General features: G+C 46.6%; 1 protein-coding gene and 1 long non-coding RNA gene across 2 annotated transcripts in view; one reads left to right on the forward strand and one right to left on the reverse strand.

The window, feature by feature from the left end:
• Positions 1-16,319: 16,319 nt before the first annotated feature.
• On the reverse strand, positions 16,320-24,269 carry LOC135311514 (uncharacterized). The gene is made up of 3 exons (XR_010371143.1): positions 24,161-24,269; positions 22,941-23,080; positions 16,320-16,941 (listed from the first exon to the last, which is right to left on the reverse strand). It is a non-coding gene; the product is annotated as an uncharacterized LOC135311514 (long non-coding RNA).
• A 31-nt stretch (positions 24,270-24,300) lies between these two features.
• GTF2F2 (general transcription factor IIF subunit 2) overlaps positions 24,301-25,658 on the forward strand; it is a 96,781-nt gene continuing 95,423 nt past the window's right edge. The window contains exon 1 of the mRNA XM_064440840.1: positions 24,301-24,502. Within this exon, the coding sequence (XP_064296910.1) occupies positions 24,437-24,502 (66 nt within the window). The 5' untranslated portion in view covers positions 24,301-24,436. The remainder of the gene's footprint in view (positions 24,503-25,658) is intronic.

A 25,658-nucleotide genomic window follows, 5' to 3' on the forward strand; every position in this document is an offset into this window, starting at 1 on the left:
CGGATGAACTCAAATGGCAGCTTTTACGTCCACCCAGTGCTTTTATTTCTCTGATTCTGTGTCTGTTCGTAAGTACAGGTTTATATGTATGCAGGGTAATTTCTGTACTATAGCAGGAAGAGCTAGTGGTAGCATAAGTAATAAAACCTCAAGATTTGCAGGTTTAATTATAAAATGGTAGTATATAAGAAGAGAAAATCTGAGTTTCAATTTGTAGGGCTTATCATCAGAAAATCCATCTTTTTTAAAAACAAATACAATGTGAAAATCGAAATAAAGCTTATTTTGTCAGTTAATTTGCAGATCAGAACAGCTCTTAGGTGTCAGAAAGGAAAAGTCTGACATTTTAAAAAATCTACATCCATGCTTAGAGTTCTTTAGCTCTTCTGTGTGTGTGCACGGAGCAGCTGAAGGGAGAGTTGTATTGTTTTGAATTAGAATTGTACTTCCCTCCTTTTTCTCTTGAGTAATGTTTGGGATCCTTTTTGAGGAGTTACTGAAAATATCTAGATATGAAAACAATTTTATATATGAGATGCTGGCAACTTGTTTGGAAGCGTGACGCATTTTCCGTATTAAATACCATGGGGTTCACTGTAATTTAAAAAAAGGCTGCCATGACAGACAGTGTCTGGGTTGGTTCTTGTTGACGCAGCAGTGACCCAATGAGCCCCAGAAACAAGTGGCTGAAAACTTGGTCTTATTTCATTGCACGTGTGCGTGAGCCCAAGGCCCAGTCTCCGCATACTGAGAATTTTCAATGTCACAAATGAATGCTTATGTACAATATATTTAGACGCTGCTTTTTTGTTTTTTTAATAGACAATTTATATTGCCATCTGAAATATCTGCTACCTTCAGGAGGAAGAAGGACTGGTTTTGTATTGTGTCTGGTTTTACTTTAATCAGTTTTGAGTTTCTGAGCCTTCTCGTTTTGCGGCGAGAGGAGGTTTTAAACAACAAGCAAGGCCTCACTAGGTTTCTAGGTTCTGAGTTGTCTCCCTCCCCTTTTTGGGGAGCTCCTCTGCAGCTGGGGGTTAAATGACATCTCTCTAGCAATTCAGAAAAAGTAGATTTCTTAATAGGAAAGGCAGTATTAGGAACATTTGTGGGTGTTTTAGGCAACTAAAGCAATGACAGTGAGCATTGCATGACTAGCTAAATCTTCATGGTTGACAAAAAATGACCCTCATGCCCACTTCTGGAAACCCTAATGCCTTGAGAGATCCATTTATTTTCAGGTGTTGCCTTACGCTGGAAGAGCGGATCTCATGAGCCCATCACGCAGTCCTTGCTCATTCAGACGAGTCTGTAGCAGAGGTGAGGGCTGCTTGTATTAGGATTTTGTTATGTGCTTCGTTTTCATATTTGTTCTTTGGTCCCTCTTCCTCCAAACTGAGAACCGGTCATCAGATGTTGCAGATGGCCAGATCTTGCCGTCCTGCTGTTTGCTGGCTGCCCTCTCTGGCCCCACCGCGGTCGCCTGCCCTCTCCGAGGACGTGTTTTGAGTGGAGGCTCCACGGTGTTGCTCGAGAGGATAGCTCTTGTAACGGGAGCGCAGGCAGCCCCTTCGCGGTCGTGTGGCGACGTGCGCTCTGATTAGCGAAGCCTTGAGTTGGGAACGTGTTTTCTCTCATCTGCTTCATCTGTTTTTTTTTCCTGCTCTGAAGCAGCCTCTCAAAGACTTGGTGAAATCCGTGTTGCAAACTTGAGATAGGGGTAGAGTGGAATTGGTGAGAGTTCAAATTAAGCTTTTCATTACTTCGTGTAAATTGAGTGAACTTTTGAATTGCATTAATACACAAACTAATCTCCTCTTAGTGATGCCAAACCATTCCCGCAAACAGTCATTAGAACAAGCAGTAATTCAGTAAATCACAAGTTCTGTAAGTTTTTGTGGGGAAAGATGAGCTGTCCTCTACAATTTGGATGAGCTGCAAGGCAATTCTGCAGAAGTGTTACTGGGTGATTTTTCAGAATCTCATTTGAAAAACCAGAATTTATTTCACAAAAAAAAACTCGCCATAATTACCAGGTAACGTTTCTGGTGATCGGCTCCCGACGCAGATTTAATGGATTCTATTGCTGTTCTGTGGTGCCGGCCTGCGTCGCAGCCTGTCGACTCCAGGTGCATCAGGAAACTGTTTTGTAAACAAAAAAAAAGTCAGGGAGGTTTTCCTGGATGTGAAAAGCCTATCAGCCTAGATTTTAAAGCGCTTGCCATTGTTTTGTGTTGGCATAGACATCCTTCATTAATACTGATGTTAAATATTCCTGCTCAAGAGTAGGATCTGAAATGTCAAATAGGTGTGGAATTCATAGCTAAGACAATAAAAAGAAGGCTTTTATGGTAGGCATGTGATAAACTGGATGTTTAAGAGGAATTTTAAGGAATATTTTATGTTAATAACAAAAAAATTTTTAAAAACCCTGTTGAGCCTGTTGTTTTACCAAGGGACAACTAAAAGCAATAGAAGCATTTCAGGAAGACTTACTGATTTCTTCGTATGTATCTTCAGGACAAAATATTGAGCTACTGTGACGTTTGATCTGGAAAAAAATTGTTAGAATATGGTATAGCAATACTGTCACCTGAGGAAAAATCTCTGCTCTTCTGATTTAAACACCCATTTATGTTATTTTTTGCTTCTGCTGTTGCAGTCAGTGGGTGCACTGCACATGTTGGCTTTTCTGGATGAAGTGCGCTCCCCAAATAATAAACATCATTAGAAATGCATTTTCGTTTAGGGCCTTGATGGTGTCATGTTGATAGAGCAAAAGTGGCATTGTCGAAATAGCGTTCTCGAAAGAAGCATTGAGATTAAACATAGGTTTAATCTAAACCTAAAAATAGGTTTCTGTCCAGTATGAAAGGAGTTTTTTCTGTATAAAAAAAGTTTCAAAATGCTCCAGAGGGCTCCGGGAGTCCAGGGCTGCTTGTGCTTAGGGGCTTGTTTTGTTTCTGAAGTGTAAACTTTCTTATTTCAGCCAATTATAAATTGTACGTTGATTTAAGAGTAATAGAGTATTAAAAATCAGAATCTGTGAAAACTTTCTGTACGTGCATCCTTAACTTCAGCCGCCCCACCTGCATACAGTGCCTATAGTTTCTAATTGACTGGTTACCTAATTCTCAAATAAAACGCATGTGATTTTCTGTCCGTATGAATTGTGTGCAGCAGTTTATATGCTGGGGGAAAAAAAAGGTGACGCGGTGTCTTTCAGCCAACAGCTCCAGATTTTTCTCATGTGCTCACTAATGAAGATGGTGTCTTGTTAGCAAGGAATGCAAGGGCAGGCCCCAGTTGTTGCGTGAAACGCATCTTCCTGATGCTTCCAGCTCTGGCAGCCGAATGGGAAGAGGTGACCCTCCACAATAACCCACCCAGACATGCCATTTCTGTTCTTTTCAGCCGTGACATGAAGACTGAGCTGGTCTTTTCACAGCAGCCGCTTCTGAGTCCTCCCACAGTGGCTGTCACTGCAACAGGCAAAAGCCCTTTCTCCATCATCCTGTCTTTGTTCCTTGTGGTTCTGATGATCTGCTTTCTTATACTGGTCTGTAAACCAGTAATAAATCCCATTGCCCTTGGAAGGCTTTTTGAAACTATACCCATTTTGAATCAGCATGGCAAAACAAGCCTTATTTAAAAAAAAAAAAACCACACACACACAAAAAAGTCTTCTCTTCTGGAGTGGGAACTTAAGGTCTCTAGGAGACAGCAGCACAGACTGTTTGTCACTTCAGCAGGGGCAGCTGCAGCTGTGACTTCTTCTAAATAAGCAATCCAAACATAAATATTCAAAAGCAATTCTCATAAGCAGACTTTAGAGGGAGGAAAAAAAAAAAAGGCGTCTGGCCCAGGCTCTTGGCTGTTTAACGTTGCCATCGCTTGCTTCACTTCATGGGGTTGTAGCCACTTGTGCTTGCACGTGCACGCCTGACCAGGAGTTTGACAACTTCCTGGCCCCTGGGCAAATTACATCTCTCTGTCCTTTCCTGAGCCTGTCTCTCTCAGAGCCTCGCTCCCTGTGTTCACCAGTACCTGAGCTGCTACAAAACACTTGATGTAGATCAACAAATACTTTTTGCTACGTCTTAACTTGTGCAAGCCCTGGAACAGCCCCTGCAGCTCTCCCCATCCAACCTCCCAGTGGCCTGGCTCTAAGAACCGGCCAACTGCAGAGTTTTGCAGCTACTCCTTTATGTTTCCTAGGATCCGCCCTTAGATCTTGCTGGCCTCTGTGGGGTTGCCTCCCATTGCCATCTCAGGGTCTGGAAGAAATTTGCCTGAGCCCAGCCACAATGGGGAGAGAACAAGTGTTGAGTTACTACATTGGCCTCGGCTCAATGGAAGAGAAGACTGCCTGCTGGAGCTCAATAGTGGGGTTTATGGTAGAGCGGCAGAGCTGTGACACCACCCTGAACCCAGGAGCCTCCCTGGTTAAGTCCCTCAAGCCAGGCTTTGGTTCAAACACAAGAAATTCCAGAGCAGGAGAGCCCCACAGGTACATGTTTGCTTTCCTTAGCCTGAGCAGCAGCCCTCTTGCTCAGCAGGACCCATCTCTGCATTAGCCATGCCCCTCCCTCAATGAACCTCTTGAAGGCACCTCTTCTCTTTGGTGTCTATGGCCCAGGGGGGCTCACGCAGTCACGCTCAGTTGGGCTGGATCCAGCCTGGCTGCTTGGCTCAGATCTCTGTGGGCATTTACATCCCCTGTCATCCCCTCAAGAAAGGAAGGGATGCAATCACATGTCCAGCACCCAACAGTCTACCCAAAGTAGGTTGGCCTAAGTCCACCATTCATATTATTAATTTTTTAAGCATCTCTGAAGAAGCAGTCTCCAAAGTGAGTGCTCTGAAACCGACCTGGTGCTTTGTTACAGAGCCACGCTGCTTTGGCTTGCAGTTTGGGGTTGACAAGGGAATTAAAAGCCTTGTGAAGACACCTAGGTTATCTCCGTGGTCAGGGTGCAGGGAGCCACCTGGGCTCACATGTCCACCCAGCCGATGCTAAAATCCAAACATCCCCTACCTCCCTTCAGTGCATCAGCACTGGGGATGGGAGGACTTCCCTGGGGGGACCTGGAGCCCCCCCTACCAAAATCACCCCTAGCATTGTTCCCCCCATTGGTCCCAGGGAGCTCCCATGTTGCTGCCTTCCAGTCACCACCTTTGGATTGCCACATCATGAGCTGCCCCACAGAGCCAACTCCTTCTCCTCCTACCAATATTAGGAGATGCTGAAGACACAAACATGCAGTACCATAAACTCTGCCTTCAAAGGAAGTTCTGGTGTGGCTCCTCTTTCTTGTCCATGTCGGTTATAGATAAATCAGAAAACCACACTGTTAAAACTGCAGTGGCTGTGGATGTGGTTAGGACACCAGATTTCAGTCCCATTAGATGCATCTCTGCATGTCTTTCATTCCCATCTTCTAGGCATTTATTTGCTATTAAGAGGCATACCCTTGGAAACTGAAGCGGTTTTCCTTTTTCTACACACTTGACAAAAATTTATGTATGTATATAAAAATGAAAATGTTTGTGAAAGTTCATATATATATAAAAGAAAATTTTTGTGAGGGCTTAACATGCCTCCCCATGAGCTGCAGTGCCAGGCCTTGGCTGAAGCTATAATGGGTGTTGCAGAACATAAAAATTGTGATTGTAGTTCTCCACAGTCCAGCCTCTAAAGGAAATGACAACCTTTGGGACCACACTCAGGCTGCTGCTGCTCTAGACCTGCAGCCATATGCAATTTTAAATAGTGTCACCCAACATTTTCTGTTTGAATATAACATATGTGGTATATTCCATGGAGTACATACAGCCCTACAAAGTTTAAGACTCTGCCATAAAAGGTTGCTCCAGATATGTAAAAAAATCCCCGTTTTCTCTTCTTGGCAATTTAGTCTAAAACTTACTTTACATGAGCCTCTAAGCCTGTCTTGTAATGTCTTGTAAAGACTGTCTTTGGTGTAATGTCTTTTAGAGCTTTGCAACTTTTCAACTCCACCTCCAGTGGTAGAGCATCAAAGATAGATAGACTTTCTTTGGGTGGTGTTTTGCAGCAATTAAAACTATCATATTGTTTCTAAAACAGGAGGATGGCATATGAAGGATATCCTATGTCCTGCACTACTTTGAATTTATTCATGACAAATACACCAGAAGAAATTCAAGAATCAAGGCTGGCCATCCCTCTGTCCCACGGTTAGTGGCAGAGCCCTTGGCAGCGCAGTGGACTGTTTGCTCCTGAGACCTGTGGAAGCTCCATGCAGTAGCATCCCCTCCTGGATCACTCCCTTGGTTAATATGGCCTCCTAGTCATGGCTGACCTTTGTGAGGGAAAAAGCACAGCCTTCTTTTGTCTCTGTTTAAAATCTGTCGGTCTGATTTTAACTTTTTTGAATTAGCATAATCCGTGTATTTCGTGGCAAAGCAGTATCCCCACTGGGCACTCAAAAGCCCAGAGCAAAAACAGCTTAAGACCTTTGAAATGAAAAATTCCAACTTCAGACTGTGATGAGTTTGAAGGTTTTAGGGATTTCTGCAAAGCTTCAGATCTGTCCTGCTGTGCTGACAGTTGCTTCTGAGCAGGCTGGTCTCCCCATCTGCCAGAGGAGCTTGCTGCCCCACCTTCTTCCTCCTCTATGGCTGATCAGGGTTGAGGACCACACACACACGCAGCTGTCCTTGGTCACACCATCCTGTAACTGGTCCTTGACTCTCCACCTCCCCATTGCTGGTACCTGGACATGCAAGCCCCCAACCCGCAGCCCTGCTGCAGCTGCAGTCCTCAGCCCTCTTCCCCTGCTCACCAGCCAGTCCAGCATCACGTCTCCTGTGCTCACACATGCCTGCTCAGACCAGAGAGCACACTCAGGTTTTAACCAGATAAAAATAGGTTTTGGTAAGAATCCAGAACAGATAGCAGCGATCAAGTGCAGGCAGGGCTCCGGCAAATGAACCGACATGCCTTTTTTATCCTCTTTTCCCACACTTGCTCCTTCCCAATCCACCTCAATCCCTTCTTTCCTCACTTTTAACACATCCCCCAACATCCTGAACTAAGTCTTGCACACTCCCACAAGCCCCTTAAAAACATCCTAAAAGAAGTTGTCGACAATCCCAAAAATGCTTTTCTTGCTGCATCCCATATTGAGTCTTATACCCATCATCTTGACCTAAATGCCTTTACGTGCTTTTTCATGACCCACAAGAAGGTCATGTGCACACTCTGAAGGGGCTCAGACACCATGTTGTGCTTCTCATCAGCGCTCTACTGCTGCTGGATCTCGCTTCTCCCACATGAAATCCTCCAGCAAATGAGGTTTTCTGGGGGTAGGGCTGCCCACAGGCACAGGAAAGATGTTAACTATGGGAGCTTCTGAATGCCATTCACCATTCAGAAGGGGAGTCCTATGCTGTAGTTTTAAGGAGCTAAATATAAGTTTTCTTCCGGGACACCAGTAGAGGCTGGTGTTGGAAAAGGAGCCTTTCCTTGTAAGAAACAGTTTCCATAGGAGAGGACAGAGGGTGGTGTTTCCCTTCCTGGCTCTTCCATACCACACATGTGCCACTACTGTGGTTTTGAGTTGTGTTTCTTGGCATCTTCCTCTTCTGCCTGCCTCTCCACTCCTCCCATTATGCAGCACATCACAGAATCACAGAATCACAGAATGGCAGCGGCTGGAAGGGACCCCTGGAGATCATCTTGTCCAACCCCCCTGATTGAGCAGGCACACCCAGAGCAGGGGGCACAGGACCGCGTCCAGGCGGGTTTTGAATGTCTCCAGGGAAGGGACTCCACAGCCTCCCTGGGCAGCCTGTGCCACTGCTCTGTCACCCTCACAGGAAAGAAGTTTTTTCTCATATTGAGGTGGAACTTCCTGTGTTCCAACTTGTGCCCATTGCCCCTTGGCCTGTCCTTGGGCACCACGGAACAGAGTCCAGTCCCATCCTCTTGACATGAGGGAGTTATGGGTGACACACTGGCCTCTTGGGCCCTTCAGGTAGGCACAGCTGACAAGGACACAACAGGGTCAGATGAATCAGCCATAAGCTAAGCCACGGGAGCATGAGCTGCTCCCTTCCCACTGCCTGTTGCAGCAGTGGACAGGCTGGCTCCATCTTTCCAGCAGTCAGGGACAGCTGCTGCATGGCACTTGGCAAGCCCACGGGGGACCGGGTCCACTCCACCTCACATGGGCTGATCTGACCATGCTAAATGCAGGAGGTCTGGCGAGCGTTTACACTGAGGCCGTGGAAGACTAATGATCATTTCCACTGCTGGGGGTTTGCTTTTTTTTTCTGTTCTGCTGCGTTGTACCTCTCCTGCCAGGGCAATGAAGGTTTGGCCTTACCTAGTAGGACATCTGTGCTGTGTGAAAGCAAGCAAGCCCACCTCCCGCTGCAGCTCCCTGGTGTGGTGTCCCTCAGCATCTGATGCCCCCTGAGCGCCAGGAGATGGTAAGTCAAAGTGGTTGGTTCTCATCCAGGGAGAAAAGGCACGATGGAAAAAGAGTAACTTCAGGAAAAGGAGACCGGCCAGCTGCTGGTGTGCACAAAGCCCGTAGCCTGGGGGAAGCTGTGTAGAAACCATCAAGGGCTTACTGTGGTTTCCAAGGTAACTTCCATCTTCTGCGACCCAGGTGAGGCTCAGCCTTTATGAGCACAAGGGCAGAATACAAATAGGGGGTCTGAAGTGGAAAGGGAAATGCGCACACAAAGCCATGTGTTACCCCAGCTGCTCTGCTAGCGGCTGCTCACCTTCCACCCTTCCACATCTGCCCACCCTGAGGCAACGTGCCAGGAACGAGGAATTCAGCCACCGTGGCTGAACCTTCACGACTCACTTGCTGCCAGAGGGAAGCCAGGTAATTCCAAATTACCGTAGGTGGCTTTCCAGCTGGAGTCGTGACTTGAGAGCCCAGGGAACCCGTTAATGTGCAGCTCCTCAGCGCCCACACTGCATGGCTCTGACCTTCCCTGTGTGCTCACCTGAGAGCATTCATGAGTCCACCAGCTAGCATTGGCATCAGCTGGGCTCAGCTGTTGCCTCAAGGCCATCCTGGGGTCTCTTGGGGAAATAAAGGAGTCAGGCAGCCAAAATTTTATTTCCGTGGCAACCATGGGAGAGCTGGGCTGCTGCCACAGGAGAACCAGGTAGCTATTCATGGGTGGTGTTGCACGGGTCAGGTGCTGTTCACCTCTGGACCAACAGCTACAAAAGCCAACAGGTTTTACTTGCCTCTTCAAAATCAGCGTGAAAGAGGAAAACAAGAGCAGTGAGAGGATGCACTCACAGTACGTACTGAATGCCATACTTTCATTCTTTGATGTACACATTATTGTCCACAAAAAGGAAGTTTCCAAGAGCAGAGAAACCAAGGCCATGGCTGAAGGCTTCATGCAGTTCTTCCTGTCGCTATCATGCTATGCACAGGCACAGAGCCCACCCCAAAAATGCCAGCTTCCCTCAGAGCTCACGGATGCATGCCCAGGATGTGGCATGGCTGCTGCCCCTGGTCCAGCATCTTCTCTCCACCACTTTCACACATCTCAGCCCTTGGCTGGGAGAGGGATGCAAGTGCCAGGATGAGCCTGTTAGGGCAGAAGCTAGCACAAGACCACCACCGCAGTGCTGAGGGTTACGGGCGATGCTCTTGAGGAGGTTCCTGCACAGTACTGGTGGTCTGGCAGGAACCAGTGCATGGCCAGGAACAAGAAGGGGACTTGGCAATGAGACCAACTGCAAACATGGTCTGAAAAACTTGGCATCAAGATGCCCTCTTTTGCAGGTATTTGTGGATTTCCTGAAATATTTTGTTAGCTGGCATTACCTACCCCAGGTGTCAGCTCTGATCCACCTGCAAGACTCCATGTCACTTTCCTTTTTCAAGTATTTCAGAGCACAAACTCTGGTAGCACTGCTGATATTGAAGTTCCTAGCCCTGTGTTGCTGAGAGGCTCTGGTTTAGAATATGGACAAATTTGGCAGAGGCAAATTTGTGAGCCTCACTAGCAGCAGGAAGATTTTTTTTTTTTTACCAAATCTACCCCCAACTACAAGCCTTGGGTCCTCTCAGGTCACAAATGCTGAGAAAAGACCAGTTGGAGCTTGAGGAGCAGCTCCCTGAGACCTGTTCTGGTGATGCTGTATCCCCAGGCACGGGGGGAGGCTGAGATCTCCTTCCCCAGGTAGGCAGGAGCTGCAGCAATGCCAGGCTGAGCAGATCTGTGAGCAGGGAGCCTGTCCACCCCACAGGACCAGTCTTCTCCCTCTGTGTGGCTGGGTTGGCCTGAAGGAACATTGTGAACTGCTCTCTTGAAGGATGTGGAGAGATGCGCTTCACCTTGTCCATTCCTGGGATGAAATGATGTCTCACCATCAGCTAAGGTAACCAGTGAAACTTCTGTCCCGTCCCCATGTGTCGAATCCTGCTTGTTAAGGTTCTGGAAAACTGAGGGTGAAAGGAGCTGCCTAGCCACCAGTTGGGGGTGATCTTCACTAGCACTGGAAGATGGGCACAGCCCAACAGGCTGATACTCCCTGGGTCACGGGCGTCAGCCTTCCTCCTTTGACACCTCCTGTATCCCTGCTGTCCTAAGGAAGAAACATTGCCCAAGAGTGGACTTGGAACCTCTCAGATGGCTTTAGGCATACAGAAAAGGCAGAGACCCCCACCAGCATCCAAATATTAACAGCAAGTGAGACAAGACAGGATGCAGGCAGCTGAGGCACCATCCTATTTTGACTGGTGCACACCCCTCAGTTAGCAGCTGAGCAGTTTTGGTTGCAAAGTCACGTTAAAAACTCTTCACAGGGAGGAATTCTTGGTTTAGCAGCTAAGCTGAGACACTGAAGGTCTGCCAAATGCTTGGGAGTTTGAAATGCAATAGGCACAACTTTGCAAAGGCAAAAGAAAGCTTTTTTTCTCAGCCTGTCAAAAGATACAACCTTCAGCTCTTCATACGAGTCATCTGGGATGAAGTGCTTCCAAGAGGCAACATTTCTTACAGTGTAGTCATTCCACCTCTGATCCCCCAGCTCTGATTCTCAAAGAAAACCTACTAAACCTTCCCTAGGTAAATCTGGGAATTGTATCTCATCACTTTTCTGAATACTAAAGTTTTAGAGCACATTACCATCCTCCTCTTTTCACCATTCTCACTAATCTCTCGGTGCTCTACATTGTGCTACTATTATTCTACAAATTACCTGCCTCTCTTTTCCCCTTAGGAGATAACCACCAATATCCTTTTTATATTCCAAGGGTGCTGTCGGATGCCTAGCTCAGACACAGGTCTAATTAAACTGAGAACAATTGTTCCCCCTGTGCAGTTAGGTTTGAAATTCACTGCGTCTTTCCTGAAGAGCGTGTGTGCCCCAAACATTATCTGCTTTCTCCAGCTATATTAGTTGGCTTCATAAAAGCTATCACACCTACCTAAAAATCTTTATCTTTAAACCTTTGGCTCTGACAATACTGCCACCTCAAAAGGCTGCAGACACTGGAAATAGGAGGGGGAGCATGCTACTGGATCTGTTTTATAAAAAAAAGGAGGTGTAACAGTATGACATGCTTCACAGAAGATCTTAAATTTTGTTTTGCAGGGCACGGTTGGGTTTGAGCACTAGTTTAAAATCAGTGTTCATCTTTGACTAGCAACACTGATCCATGGCTACCAGCCCCAGTGCAGCCCAGCCTCCCCTTTGCTCCTTCAGCTCCTGCCTGGAAAAAACACCTCTTCACTTCTTTCTTCAGCAGGCTTCTCTCCAGAAGAGAAGCAGCATCCAAGCTGCCCTTTCTCTGAGCTTCACTTTCCCATCTGTACAATAAGGAGGTAATGGTCTCCCTCAGTCCTGGGAAGACAGGTTCAAACTTAGCCACTCCAGCCTGCTGTCACCCCCACTGCTTATCCATCACTGCTTGTGTTTGCTCCTGGGCATGGCCAGTCTCTCTGCAGGGAGCCACCCACCCTGCTCTCCTCCAGGGGTCTGTACAGCATCTAACTGTCAACTTACTGCATGAGTAGGGCAGTGTGTCCTACCAATACCTCCCAGGGCACCTACACAGTCTCCCTATTGTACATTTCCACAGCAGGAGAGGACCTGAATCTTGTCTCCTTGAAGCCAGGTATCATCCCTGGGAGCTTCTGAAGATGGCTTACTCAATGTTTGCAAAGCCCTCATGCCCTACAGCAGCGGCTCCTGCAGAAAGTCCCATGGAGAAGGAGCATTGCTTGTGGAAGGCAGCATGCAGAGCAGAGGATGCAGGACTCCCCACAGCGTGGGCTAAACCAACGCTGTAGCAATGCTCCCATGAAGCACTGACCATGTGGAGCTAGGCTGTGCAGAAGCGCGAGGAGCTCTGGGACCAGCGGGTACCCAGCCTGCAGGGTGACCTACTGAAGGAGCATCACCACAATATGTATTGACCCTGTCCAGAGAACCAACAGGAGGTAAACCTTGACTGTGGCCTAGTGTTTCATAAAGCATGGAGACCAGCTGAGGCTTTTCATATACCTAGGGTATTTTCAGCATCTCCTCCCTCAGGTTGCTTCTCTAGGTGCCTGGTAAGGGCTGGGTTTACACTTCTCTTTCTTTCTCACTGAATCTCTAGCAGGATCTCTTTCCTCAGTTGGACCTCCAAATACCATATATTCACGGTAGCATAGTATCTTTGAGATTTCCTTGAAACTGGTGGATGGTTTCAAAAGCTAGGGGATGACTGTCAAGCAGATGTACACCTACACAGACAGCATGACCATGAGGGACTCCTTTCCATAGGAAAACAAGCTAAATGCTATGCAATCGTGGCATTCCAGGCTCTATTATAATGCAGAATCGTAGGTGTACAGAAATAACGCCACGTGGGCAGCCTAAACTTTGGCTTCTTTTAACCCCTGGCTACTTGACTTCGCAATTTTAATTCTTCTTTCAAGGAAGCAGTTTTATATGCAATGCGATGGCACATTAACTTTGATGGAGTGTGTTTAGGTAGAGGAAGATGCCTTTTAATTTTGTGTTGATTTTCACCTTTTTTACATTCTTCCCACACACACTCTCCCCCACTAAGAGTAGATTCACGAACACATGCACAAATACACAGAGGATTAGCGATGCCAAAGCCATCCACATCTTTGTTCCCATGCCACAGATGATGGGAGGCCGATAAGCCTGGTCCTCGAGACTTGCACAAGCAGGCTTACTGAACTTGACAGCACCACTTGTGTGCAGAGAGATGACTCACTTGAGAAGAGGCTGTGGGATCTGCCCCTAGTTGTGGAGCCGCTTTCTTCAAAGCAAATATTAGCTGTTCAAACAACACTCATGTTTCTATTTTCGGTCACTGTTTACAAGTAGAGACAACAACAGTGAAAGAATGGGAATCTGCTACCAGCCAGTGCTCTCCTGGCACTTTCAAACACAGCTTACAGAAGCTACATTTCTGGAGAGGGTCAGAATGGACAACTGCTGTAAATACATTAAAATGATGTTATTAGCTGCCAAACATTTCACTTTTCCTAAGAGGCAGGTGAATATCTGGCACTTTCCTAGCAGGCTAGAGGAGTAATTATTAGTGCGGAGACTTAGAGGCTGACTCTTCGACAGGTTGTCAGTGGTTTCAGAGGCTAGGCAAGTATCACAATGTTTTCAAAATACCAGCAAATTTTCTAGTGAAGAGCTGCACGGTTTTGGGTACTTAACTGAAGCACCTCTGAATGGCTGTCAGAAATAATTTGCACTGTCACTCAGTGGAAGCAACGGATGGTTTAATATCCAGGCCTTTTGTTATGCATAGACATGTCAGATAAGTATACATCTGGCCCAAAGGAAATTGCTACCCATTCTTCTTACACTTGCTTCTCTTTGTGTGAATTTGCCTGCTGCTCAAACAGCCACTTCAGAGTCCCTCTTCAAAACCATAATTGTGATTCAATCAATAGCGTTTTACAAGAGGGAAAATGCCTTGACCCACAAGTGCTCAAAATGGAGGTCACGCCAAACCTACAACTCATCGAGATGTGAGGACACTTAGCATGACCTGCCTTGATTTTCAAAAGCTGAGTTTAATGAGCAGTCATCTCAACAATTTCGTGTTGTCCACATTTCTAATACAGCAGTGGGCTCCTCTCTGTAACGGACTCTGCATGCCTAGAAAACCCATGACAGTCTGGCAGGCACAAGGAACTTCCTGTGTCTGGATTTTCTTCAGCAGGAGCATGGTTGTATGTCACTGAGATCAGAACAAAAGGGCAAGGAAGGCAAGTCCCAGAAAATTAATCTCAGCTCTGCTACTCATGTCTCCACATGGTAAGAAAATCCTTAAATCTTTCCCCTTTTCAATTTTAACCCTGTACATGTTGAAAAGTAACGTATAGCTGTTAATGTAGTATTAATATTTAAGATTTAATGATGGGGGGAAAGCCAAAGGAAGGACTCAAAAGCAGTCAACCAAGAGAGAGAAGCAGATGAGAAATCAGACTTCACTATTCCTGGCACTGCCAGAATGATGCCTTCTCTCTCACCCCAGAAGGTCTCCACATGAAGAAAGAAAGTTCAGGTAATATAACCATCATGCTGTTAGGGAGATGATATTGCCTAGCATAACATGCCACCACATGAGGATAAAGCCTATGGCTGGCTTCAAGTCATTGCTGTCTCAGCTTCTGATCAAAAGTGTTAGGATCTTCAGGGGTAGCCAGGGGTCATCAGAGGTGCTGGTGATGCACAGCAGGGATGGCGAGATGAGCGAGAATCTCAGCTGGGGCCAGCATTGTTCTTCCGTGTTTATTTGAGAGACGGCTGAGTCAGAGTTGGCAACAATAGCAAATCTTTAACAGCAAATCAGTAAATTAGAGGCAGAGATGTTGAAGGTAGGAGACACATTTTGGCTTATTTCGGGGTGTTCCTAAAAGGATTATGTTTCATTTGTTCTCTAAGAAATAACTAGGTAACGTGCCATGCAGGCATGAACCAGATCCGCAGGGCAAGGCAAGGCAGGCAGAGGGGGAATACTCTCTCGAAAAACACTGTAGAAAAGCGAGACGCTGCTAATTTGCTGAGGGGCTCTGAGCCCCAGACTGAGGAAAGACAGATTAGGCAAACGATCTGTTAATAAGAACACTGACCGGATAATGTTGCATGTGATTGATGTAGCACTGGTGCTGCAGGAGAGACAGGGGCTTTAAGAAAGTGTATGCATAAGAATAAGAATATAATGGCAAAGCCTTGAAAAATCTCTAACAACAAGGAAGGTTATTTAAGTGAGGACAGCTATGCATTCTAAAAAGGACTACAATTAAGTCCTGTGGCAAAATGAGGGCCAAGCACCTGAATTCACAGAACAGCAATGAGAGCCACCATAAACTGGAGGGTGAAAGGAGGAAAGGTCCTGCAAGCAGGCCCTTAGGGCAGGGAGTAGTAATGGGATGAGATTTACAAAGGTAGTGAAAATATTGCAGGCTCTGAAGGGAAATCTCATTGCAGTCAGAAACACCCTTTTGTTATTTATGTTTTTTTCTTCTGGTAACTTTAAGAAAGAAGTTAACATTCAGCTTTGTTAGATAAAGCTGCAGTGATTCATACTTAAGAGTGTATGAAGCAAAGAGTTGAACTCCCGATCACGTTTGGGCTCCAGAAATGACAAGCATATGTGATACAGGTGTGAGCTTCTGGAGGGAGGTGGACGTGTCCTGCAAGCCACAAGTGCTGGTTTGAGGGCTGCTGCTGCCAAACGCTCAGTCTCTGGAGAAATCGTTCTCAGTAACAAGCCTGAGGTTTTCAGCAAGAAGCAGACTATGAAGAAATAGCCTCTGAGGATAAACAATCCCAGAATCATTGTATTTCTTTCCCCCAGCCCCATGTGTCATTTGCCAGAAGATAAAACGAAGCAACATGAGGCCATCAGGGTTAGCTGTCGTCCCTGACCCTCTCACTACCATTTAGCACCATGCTGTCATCAGATGTTCTTGTCCTCACTGGTTTTATTTGCTCTTTCCCCCTGTTCCTCTTCTGCTTATTTTCCTCCCACTGACTGAAATGCCATTTCTGTTCTTCCTTCATGTTTAACTCATAATAATTAATGAGGAGGCAAAATTTCACACCTTATTTAACCTCATCCATCAACAGAAATCCAGTAAAATGCAATCCAGCTGTAGGTCTCTAACACTTTCTATTCTTGCCAGTTTATTAATTTCAATTTATCGGGAAAGCCCTTCTTTGTGGCAAAGAGAATGTATTTTGCTCTGGTCTGCAGTAGCGTTGTTAGCTTATGCAGTGAGGAGACAAACCACTTTCCCATAATCATATTTATTAGATCATTAGCACTGTTTTAGAGAAGTGCCAACAACCGGCACTTAGGGAAAAAAAGAGAGCTGGCAGTAAAGGCCATTAGGTGGAAAGGCTTTGGAGGGAACCTGCAGGCCTTTCACAGCAGTAATGAAGCTGATGCGTCTGATGTCTCCAGTTAATTATCTCATTGAGAGCTTGTTGGGAGGCGCTGTGGTGGCTGAGCTGCCACCAGGTGCAAGGGTGGGATACGAGTTTGGATGCAAATACATGTGGTTCGTTTCCTTTAATGATAGCACTTAAATGTGTGGCATTGCAGGGTACTAGAGTGATCACTTCTGAAGCAGTGGCACCCACGAACTAGATGCCTTTATTGCATTTATATATATACACGTGTAATCCTAAAACTGTATATACCTGCCTATTCCTTCAACCATTGGCAGCTGCAGGAGGGTGTCAGCCAGTCCTCCACATGTTCAAATGGTGTGATCCCTCTACAACAGGCTGGCTGGCTTACCATCAGGAGCATCCTGTTTTTCTTTAGTAGCCTTCTAGATTTGTTCTTCTGGTCACTAATGTTGTTTTAGCTCAGCTTAATCACACAGTTTTTTACCAGGGTCATTGGAAAGCTCCCTCTGCAAAACAATAGTCCATTAGGAGATAATTTATATATCAATAACATACCTTGGCAAGTGTGTGTTATCTATATGTACATAATTATGGCATTATTATTGGCATATAATCATGTTTGTTTAATTATAAAACAAGGGAAATAAATCCACTGAAAACTTTTTTTTTTCTTTTGGTAGCTGAAAAGAAAATGCCTCACCCTTTACCAAGTCAGTAGTGGGAAGTCCAGGAGATGAATGACTGTAGGTACCGCTGACCTTTTGTGCTGAGGTAGTACATCACCAGAGAAAACTCAGGGAGTCAGAAAAAAAGGTAAAGGAGTGGAGGACTGAAGAACAGGTAGTACTCAGTTCTATGTAACATCTTCTACTCATCTACAAAGAAAAGGCACTTTAGAAAGCAACAAGATGCTCAGAGCTCACATTAGCTTTGTACTATTACTGGGTTAAAAATGTTGCATGCTTAAAACCCCTTCTTGAGAGACGCTGGTGAAAAATATTAGCTAATACTTTTTTCTGCCAGAGAGAGGCAAAAGGGACCTTGAGTTAGACATAATGTCAATTTTGTGGTTGCTTTTTAAGACATTATGTTAAATTAGGTTCAGATCAAGTATCTCAAATTCTCTGATGTGTTTTCTTCCTTCTGTTAAAAAAAAATTTTGCAGCTGCATCTTTCAATTATATCTTTTTTTTTCCTTCCTTGTTATGGTGAAAATCCAAACAAGCAAGAGGCCAAGCTGCCTACAGCAAAACTCACTGCACATTTCTAATGTCATGGAAGATGTGGTATGGGTGAAACTGTAAGCACAGCTGCAATTCCACTAACCTGAAAACTATGTGTTGTCCAGTGCATAGCATACATAAAAATGCGTGCCTGTAAACATATAGAAAGAATTAAAAAGGCTTAGTTAATGAATGAAGGCTGCCTTCTAATCAGAAATGGGGTTTTGAGTTGTGTTTTCAGGCAGAAGTGTGATGTTTAAGTTTTCATACTGCCTAGCATTGTACTGAAATGGGAGCTCTGCCATGAGCTTGATGCTCTTGCACTCTCTGACACAGAACAGCTTGGGGTGAACAAGTCTGTTATTAATGTATTGCTCAAAGGCAGTCTGAAAACACAATGGCTGCAACATGTATTTTGGCCTTAAAAAGGCATACTGAGAATCCTTTGCTGCTGGAGGAAATAGATATGCAACTTGATAGCCCATGCTCTGTTTTGGGAATAAGCTACACAGACTTTCTTTTCTCTTATTCCAAAATAAATGAACATGCTCTACCCATATATTTTTGCCCCTTTGCAGATTATTTCCTCTCTTTTTTCCTAGGTAACATAGACCATCTGCAGTGCAGGCAAGAGAGTGATGCATTACAGTTGAATATGGCAGAGGTTTGCTGTCTGCTTGCCCTGGCAGTTTAAGGATTAATGGTAGTTTTGAGATTCAATCGGTATTCAAGAGGTAGATTTAATTCTTGCCACTGTGAAGCCATGGGTTCTTTGCTGGCTGAAAAATCAGATATCCAGGCTACAGGAGAGACCCTTGTCATGTAGCAGAGCTCTGCTGATGCTGGGCAGTACTTCTAAGGGAGTAGGACAAGCAGCTCTGCAACAATCTCACTCCATTGGTTTTCCTCTTCCAAAATGAGTGCCCTGCTCACCTTAATTTACTAGTGAGGAGGTTGGCTGACAGGAGTGAATGAAGTCAGAGCATTAGCTGTTGGTGGAATAGGCTCCTTCCTGGCCCAATGCTCCCAAGTGAAAGTCAGCTTCTGCAGGAGCTTCCCTTTGTGCCCAGCAGCAGATCTCAGCTCTAGCCCCAGCCCCGAATGTTTTGAACCTATGGAGGCCCAGCACAGCTCCTATGGACACAGCTGAACTCAGGAAGCATCCAGATTCCGGCAGCACTCAGCTCCTCCAGCAGGGAAATGCTAGAAAACAGACTGGGGATGTCACCCCGCCTACAGAGAAGAGGAGAGGTGACACCAGGTTTCTGGGGCATCACTGTTTCCCAGTGAAATGCCTTCGGGAAACCTGGGAACCAAGAGATGAGGAAACATCCCAAACCCACCAGGAATCACTTGCAGATGCCAAGGGCTCCTATCAAATGTGAAGTGTGACTCAAGGAGGTGGTAGTCCTGCAACACACTCAGCACCAGCAGCCAGAAAAGAAGGGTGCTCCAGCCATCCCTGAGGAGACCCACTGTGAGGAGGAGTGAGAAATCACCCAAATGAGGTCTTCTAGCTGCATGAAGTGAATATTCTGGTCTTAGCTATCCAAGCCTCTGGGCTGTGAGATGGCCAAGCCACATCTGGCCACAGGAAGGAAGTTGTGTCCTCTGGCTTTTAGGGCTGCCCAGCTCCCCAGTCAGCCAGGTGGCCAGCATGACCTGGGCAGCCTCATGGCCTCTCCTAAACTCTTCCCACCCCTATGTGTCCCCAGCCACACAAGCATAGTGATGGGATGGGAGCTTGCTAGCCATGCTCCAATGCCCTTCACGGGAAGGGGAGCATGTGGCCCAGTGTTATGGTTTATCTTGCAGGGAAAGCCCATGGTTGGACCCCTGTGGCACATCTGGAGCATGAGTCCCAGAGCAGCAAAGTCACTGCAGCAGTTCAGGTAGGAAGGGGCTTTCATGTGCTTAATGTGATTTCACAGGACTATAGCCTTGTGCCAGATACACACTTCTCCTCCTCATCCACCACGCAGAAAGTAATAAAGGCAGGGGATCTGCAAACTCATTGCTGGCAAGGCAGTGAAATGGAGCAAGAGATGGCTGTGACTCTGGTTTCCTTTCACTCAAAGCAATGATCTTTTTCTCTGTTGTCGTGCACCTCAAGTAGAGAAATTTTGTTCTTGTTAAAATTCCACGTACGCACTCTGCCTTGCTTATAAACTGAAACACAAGTTGGGATCCACCTGCTTAATATAATGCAGTGCTTGCCATTTAGTGTGATTATAGCTGATTTGTTTGATCTAGTGTATGAAAACTGTTTGTCATCTGCTACTTTACCCAAACTAGAAGGTTTGGGGACATCTGCACAGAGACCAATATAGATCTCTGTGTTGTATTAACTCATAATACACTAATTATCATGTGCTCTAATTTATTTCCTTTCTACACAGCCTGCTTCACTTCCCCAGCGGTTTCTCTGCACCAGGAAAAATATAGAAAAAAATGTAGTTTTCATCAAGGCCTCCAATGTTTCTAAAACAATATTATCCCATGACTTCTACCTGCCAGGCAGGGAATAAGAACTATGTTGAATCATCTTGCAACTAAAACTGGTGAGGCTGGGGCAAAGGAATCCTGACATCTTCAAGAGTTTTCTTGTGGGGGTTCTTCCATTTGGTGCAATTAGCGAGGCTCAGGAAAAGAAAGCATGTGGCCTCCAGGCTCGCTGCCAGCTCTTTGCCTGCGTGTCTGGGTCTCCTTCCCTCCAGTGAGAACCAGTGAGTCACAAAGCAGTGACCAGAACATGCATGAGTGCTGTCCCCCAGGGCATCCTTGGGGAGATGTGCACACGATGTCAGGAGCTGAAGAGCCTTCCCAGGTGCTTTAGTGCCACTCAACAGTAAAGCAGGTTTTCCCCACAGAGGACACAGCTGAGCGGTTCAAGCACTCTCATGTGCAATTCACTTTGCCAGTAGGTCTTTTCCCGCTAAAAACTCCATTTGATTCCTGAGAAGTGCTTTCAGTGAAACCTGTCCAATGGTGTCCGTCACTAACATCTTGGGTGGGACCACTACCAGCTCCCAGGAGCACATATCCGCTCATCCTCGCTGAGCTTTGAGGGAAGCACATGAGTTCCCAATAGCAAAACTCCCATCAGCTTCAGCAGGATAGCATCAGGACTTTTGCATCTTCTGTTGTGCTGGTTTTCAACCAGCACCATCAGGCTGCAGCAATTAACCCATTCCTAAAACCAATGAAAAGAAACTGTGTGTGGCTGCCAATGACACTGCAGACTCTTCATCTCACCTAGTTCGATGGGGGTGGGGAGAGAGAAAGGTTGTGCAAGTCTGAATTTGGCCACCTATCTCCTCAGACACAACATCTGTTTCCGTGCAAGCAAGAAGAAAATGAATGACTAACATACAGCTCTGCTGCTCAGCAGCTGGCCCCCAGATCCTCCTCCGTGGCGCTAAATGTGTCCCTGGCAAACAGAAGGTTGAGATTTTAAATGAGGAATTAATGAAAATGCGCTCTTTTCCTGCTTGTTGTCCCTTTAAATTCTGTTTCCATGGAAACAGGTCTGGAGAGGCTGCCTGGAGGGAGTCAGGAGAGATCTCTGCCTGTCTGCCTTCCCCTCCGGGTTGCCAGCTGAGCCACCCCAATTGCCAGGCTTTTACAGAGGTTTTGCTATTGTCAATTACGCCTGGAGCAAGTGTAATGGCTCCTCATGGATTCCTTCTCTAAGGAGTCCCAAGGTGGTCAGCCATGCTGCTGTCACCTGCAGCCAGGCCACTTGCAAGCAGAGCTCCTCTCCTACTGTTGGAGCACAGGCTTGTCCGAACCCGCCACGCAGCTGCCTTGCTGAAAATGTCACTCCTGTTAGAAACAACCATTCCACTACTTTTTTGTTTTTTAACAGTGGTGGAAGGTGTGATCCGAGCACACAGACTGAGCTGGGAGTGGTGGCAGAGAGACAACTTTTTCATTAATTCAATGTTTATGATAGAGAAAAATTTGAGGCTGTGCCTGGAGTACCGCATCCAGTTCTGGGGTCCCCCAACATATGAAGGACATGGACCTGTTGGAGCAGGTCCAGAGGAGGGTCACGAAGATGGTCAGAGGGATGGAACACCTCTCCTACAAAGACAGGCTGAGAGAGTTGGGGTTGTTCAGCCTGGAGAAGAGAAGGCTCGGGGGAGACCTTATAGCAGCCTTCTGATACCTGAAGGGAGCCTACAAGATTTTTTACAAGGGCATGTATTGATAGGACAAGGGGTGACAGCTTTAACCTGAAAGAGGGTAGGTTTCAATTGGGCATAAGGAAGAAATTCTTTACAATGAGGGTGGTGAGACACTGGCCATGGTTGCCCAGAGGACTTGTGGATGCCCCATCATTGGAAGTGTTAAAGTCCATGTTGGATGGGTCTTTGAACAACCTGATCTAGTGAAAGATGTCCCTGCTCACTGCAGGGGGGTTGGCCTAGATGACCTTTAAAGGTCCCTTCCATCTCAAACCATTCTGTGATTCTAGGAAAATCGTATCACTGAGCTCCTCATATCTGCCAGACTCATCACCAAGTTGTTTATAGCAGGGTGGGGAACAGCATGTATCCTGAAAAATGGCCTGAGAGCTTTTGGCTGTGGTCAAGGATACAGTGTTTCTTGGAGTTACACTGGAGGACTGTGCTGGGTACAGAGAGCGAGGTCGGATACGGCAGCATCCATACCTTCTTGGATATCCAGTTGTGCCTCTGGGTTTTTCTTAGAGGTAATTCACTGGCTTGTTCTCAAAGAGACCCCAGGAACACACTGTCCTATGTACAGCACAAAGAATCAGCACAGTAGGACCCAAAAGCAAACTCTAAAGTGATGGTGTTTGTTTTCCAGGTGAATAAAACCTAAGGGTCTTAGACTTATGATATTTGGGCATTGCACAGTCCCAGGAATGGTGGCTGTTTTTACTGCTGTTGAGATGCATCTGCTTCCAATTTTGTTAGAATTTGAGGACATGCTTCTGGTGTGTCTGTGAAAGGTTGTCTTAAAGAAATCTGAATTTTTAGTGGAAGCTGACTAACAGCATAAGCTTCATCCACCCTCCCAGCTGAGTTCTGCAGACAATTCAAATGCAAAAACAAAAGTAATTTTTAAATGTAATTAATCCTAATCAGAATAGTTCATTGTTAGCTGTTGTTGCTTCAGATATGCATAAAAGCATTGCCCTCCTTGATTACCTAGATGCTCGCCTATAATTAGAAAGACAGACTGTCATATCTGAGATGTAATACTGAGATAATTTTCTGCAAGCCAGATGAGCAACGTCTTGCATATCGTACCAGAAATATTCTCTGCTTGCTGCTGGTGCAGACTCAGATGGAGGATGACCTTCAGTGCTGTGCAGCCATACTTCAAGGAGGATGTAAAACCATACTGGGGAGAATTCAGAGGGCGTGACCAGAGGTCTAGAAAATATCACCTATGAGACAAAATTGAATGAACTGAGGTTGTTTAGTATAAGTGGAAACAAACCAAAGGGATACATTTCAGTGAAGGGATAAAGTAAAGTGGCAGAGAGAAAGGTAATAAAATCTTTCCATGTCCACAATGGATAGAATGAAATAATAAGTTTAAACTGCAACAAACAAGTACTTAGAGAGGTTATCTAAGCAGTACCCCCATCTCAAAGCACAACTGGTAGACGCTTGCTCTCTCCTGACATAAGACCTTTTCAGTGTATGAAATGCCATCCCATCTTCGGACAGCCCATTCCAACACTTCACCACGAGTTCCCTTTGCAGAAAGCTAAGCCTAATTCTTCACTTTTTTTATATGGTAAACTATTTACCTGCTCTTTTTTTTCTCTGCACCTCAAATACTGTATTCAGTTTTGGGCCCATCACTACAACAAGGACACTGAGGTGATGGAGTGTGTCCAGAGAAGGGCAACAAAACTGGTGAAGGGTCTGGAGAACAAGTCTGATGAGGAGCGGCTGAGGGAGCTTGGGGTTGTTTAGTCTGGAGAAGCGGAGGCTGAGGGGAGAACTTATTGCTCTCTACAGCTACCTGAAAGGAGGTTTTAATGAGGTGGGTGTTGATCTCTTCTCCCAAGTAACAAATGATAGGACAAGAGGAAATGGCCTCAAGTTGCCCCAGGTGAGATTTAGGTTGAATATCAGGAAAAATTTCTTTACTGAAAGAGCGGTCAGGCACTGGAACAGGCTGCCCAGAGAGGTGGTGGAGTCACCATCCCTGGAGGTGTTCAAAAAGCATATAGACGTGGCACTTCAGGGCATGGTTTAGGGGACATGGTATTGTTGGGTTGGTCTTTTCTGACCTTAATGATTCTATGATTATATGATTCGGGCACTTTGTGCTGCTTTGACCCCTTTCCCAGGAGCTGCTCCCCAGCCCACCATTCCCTGCCCACACAGGAGAGCACTGTCATAGCAGTGTCTCCTTTCTCCAGGCTGCTCCTGCAGTTTCTCTAGATCAGTTTGCATGCGGCTGCTGTTCTCCCGCATGCCGGGATAACCCTTCTCGTCCAGGGAGAGAATACCTTCTTGTGGCTGCCACGCCGAGGACCCCCCCACCCGCGGCCTTGCCGAGACGGGGACTCGAACCGGTGTCCCCAGAGCGACGAGCGCCCGCCGTCCCGCCTCTCCGCCGCCATGCTCTAATCGGAGGAAGTTTGTCCGCCGCGGGCCACCGTCTGCCGGCGGTGCGCTGCCGTGCGGGTCCGGGCGGGTACAGCGACCGCGGGAGCAGGAAGCGCTGCCGGCGTGCACCGACCGCTCTCGCCGTTCTCCGCGCCGGCCCGGCCACCTGCACCGCCATGAGTGAGAAGGGCGAGCTGGACCTCACCGGCGCCAAGCAGAACACGGGCATGTGGCTAGTGAAGGTAAGAAGCCGCCGGCGCGGCCCCGGGCCCGGCCCGTGGCGGAGGGTCGGCGGGGAGGCCCGAGCTCCCGTGTCTTGTCGCTACAGCTCACCTCAGTGCTAGAAGAGCACGGCTGCAGCGAAGGCGCTGTGAAAAGCTGCAAAGAGCATAAAATCAGACCCAAGCACCCGTCTGCTGCAGGGCCGTGCTCACGTCTGCTGCTCCTCTGACCAGGCCGCAGCCGCCGCCTACGGCGCTGTTCTGTGGAGGGTCTTTCTGTCGAGGTGGCTTGGAAACTTCTGCTGGCAACAGGGAAGAGGGAAGTGGAGGCTTAAAGCCAGTGGGGAATATGTGCCCCGGCCCCCTTCTAGTCCCCTGTGCATGTGTCTCCGTTTTTCTACATCTCAGTCTGTTCAGTCTGGGGCGAAACAGGAGCGGCCTCCTTTTCCTTCTCTGGGGAGAGAGATCAGGCTCAGAGTGTCACCGAAATCGGGAATAAAGCTCTTTAACACCAGTGTAGTATTAAGAAGCAGCTGTTCTTTATTATGGCGCTGGATGCACGGGGGATAATTCCTCCTAGCATGCATACAGCAAGTGTTAGACAAAGCTTATATTGCTCAGTTGGATACTTATTCATTAGATTTCCTGGATCTAATTATAATACTTGCATCTTAATTACCTGTGCATTTTAAGTCCCTTAGGAGTCCCTGAAGAAGTATCAGGTGGTCTCCAGTGGTCCCTAGTGGTTTGTTGAAGGGGTGTGTTTTGTGTCCTTTCCATGAACACCGAGTCCTTCTTCCACATATGGTCGTGAGTTGGCCAATCGAGGAATCTTGCCACAGTGTATTGCAAGGTGTGTTGGTTTCAGCTGGTGTTCTGACTCTATCTAGAGGGAGATGTCCTTAATTCCTTTTGTCTTGGTTTTGACTGGTGCCTGCTGCTAGGTTGTTTGCATCCCTCCAGGATGTCCCTGATCACGCTTGCTAAGATTATGTCCTTGAGTACATTCTTGCCTGAGGCCCTTTACAACAAGATCGTCAACTTGAAAACCTGTGGGGACAGGGGAGTACCCAAATCCTGGTTCTGTGTGGTGAGGGGGTGTGACACCATCATACTTCAACTAAACAAAGCCTCTTACTGTGGCACTTGATAATGGTGGGGGATTTCAGATATTCTG

Source organism: Phalacrocorax carbo, chromosome 1 (genome assembly GCF_963921805.1).
Source record: "Phalacrocorax carbo chromosome 1, bPhaCar2.1, whole genome shotgun sequence".
Taxonomy (NCBI): Eukaryota; Metazoa; Chordata; class Aves; order Suliformes; family Phalacrocoracidae; genus Phalacrocorax; species Phalacrocorax carbo.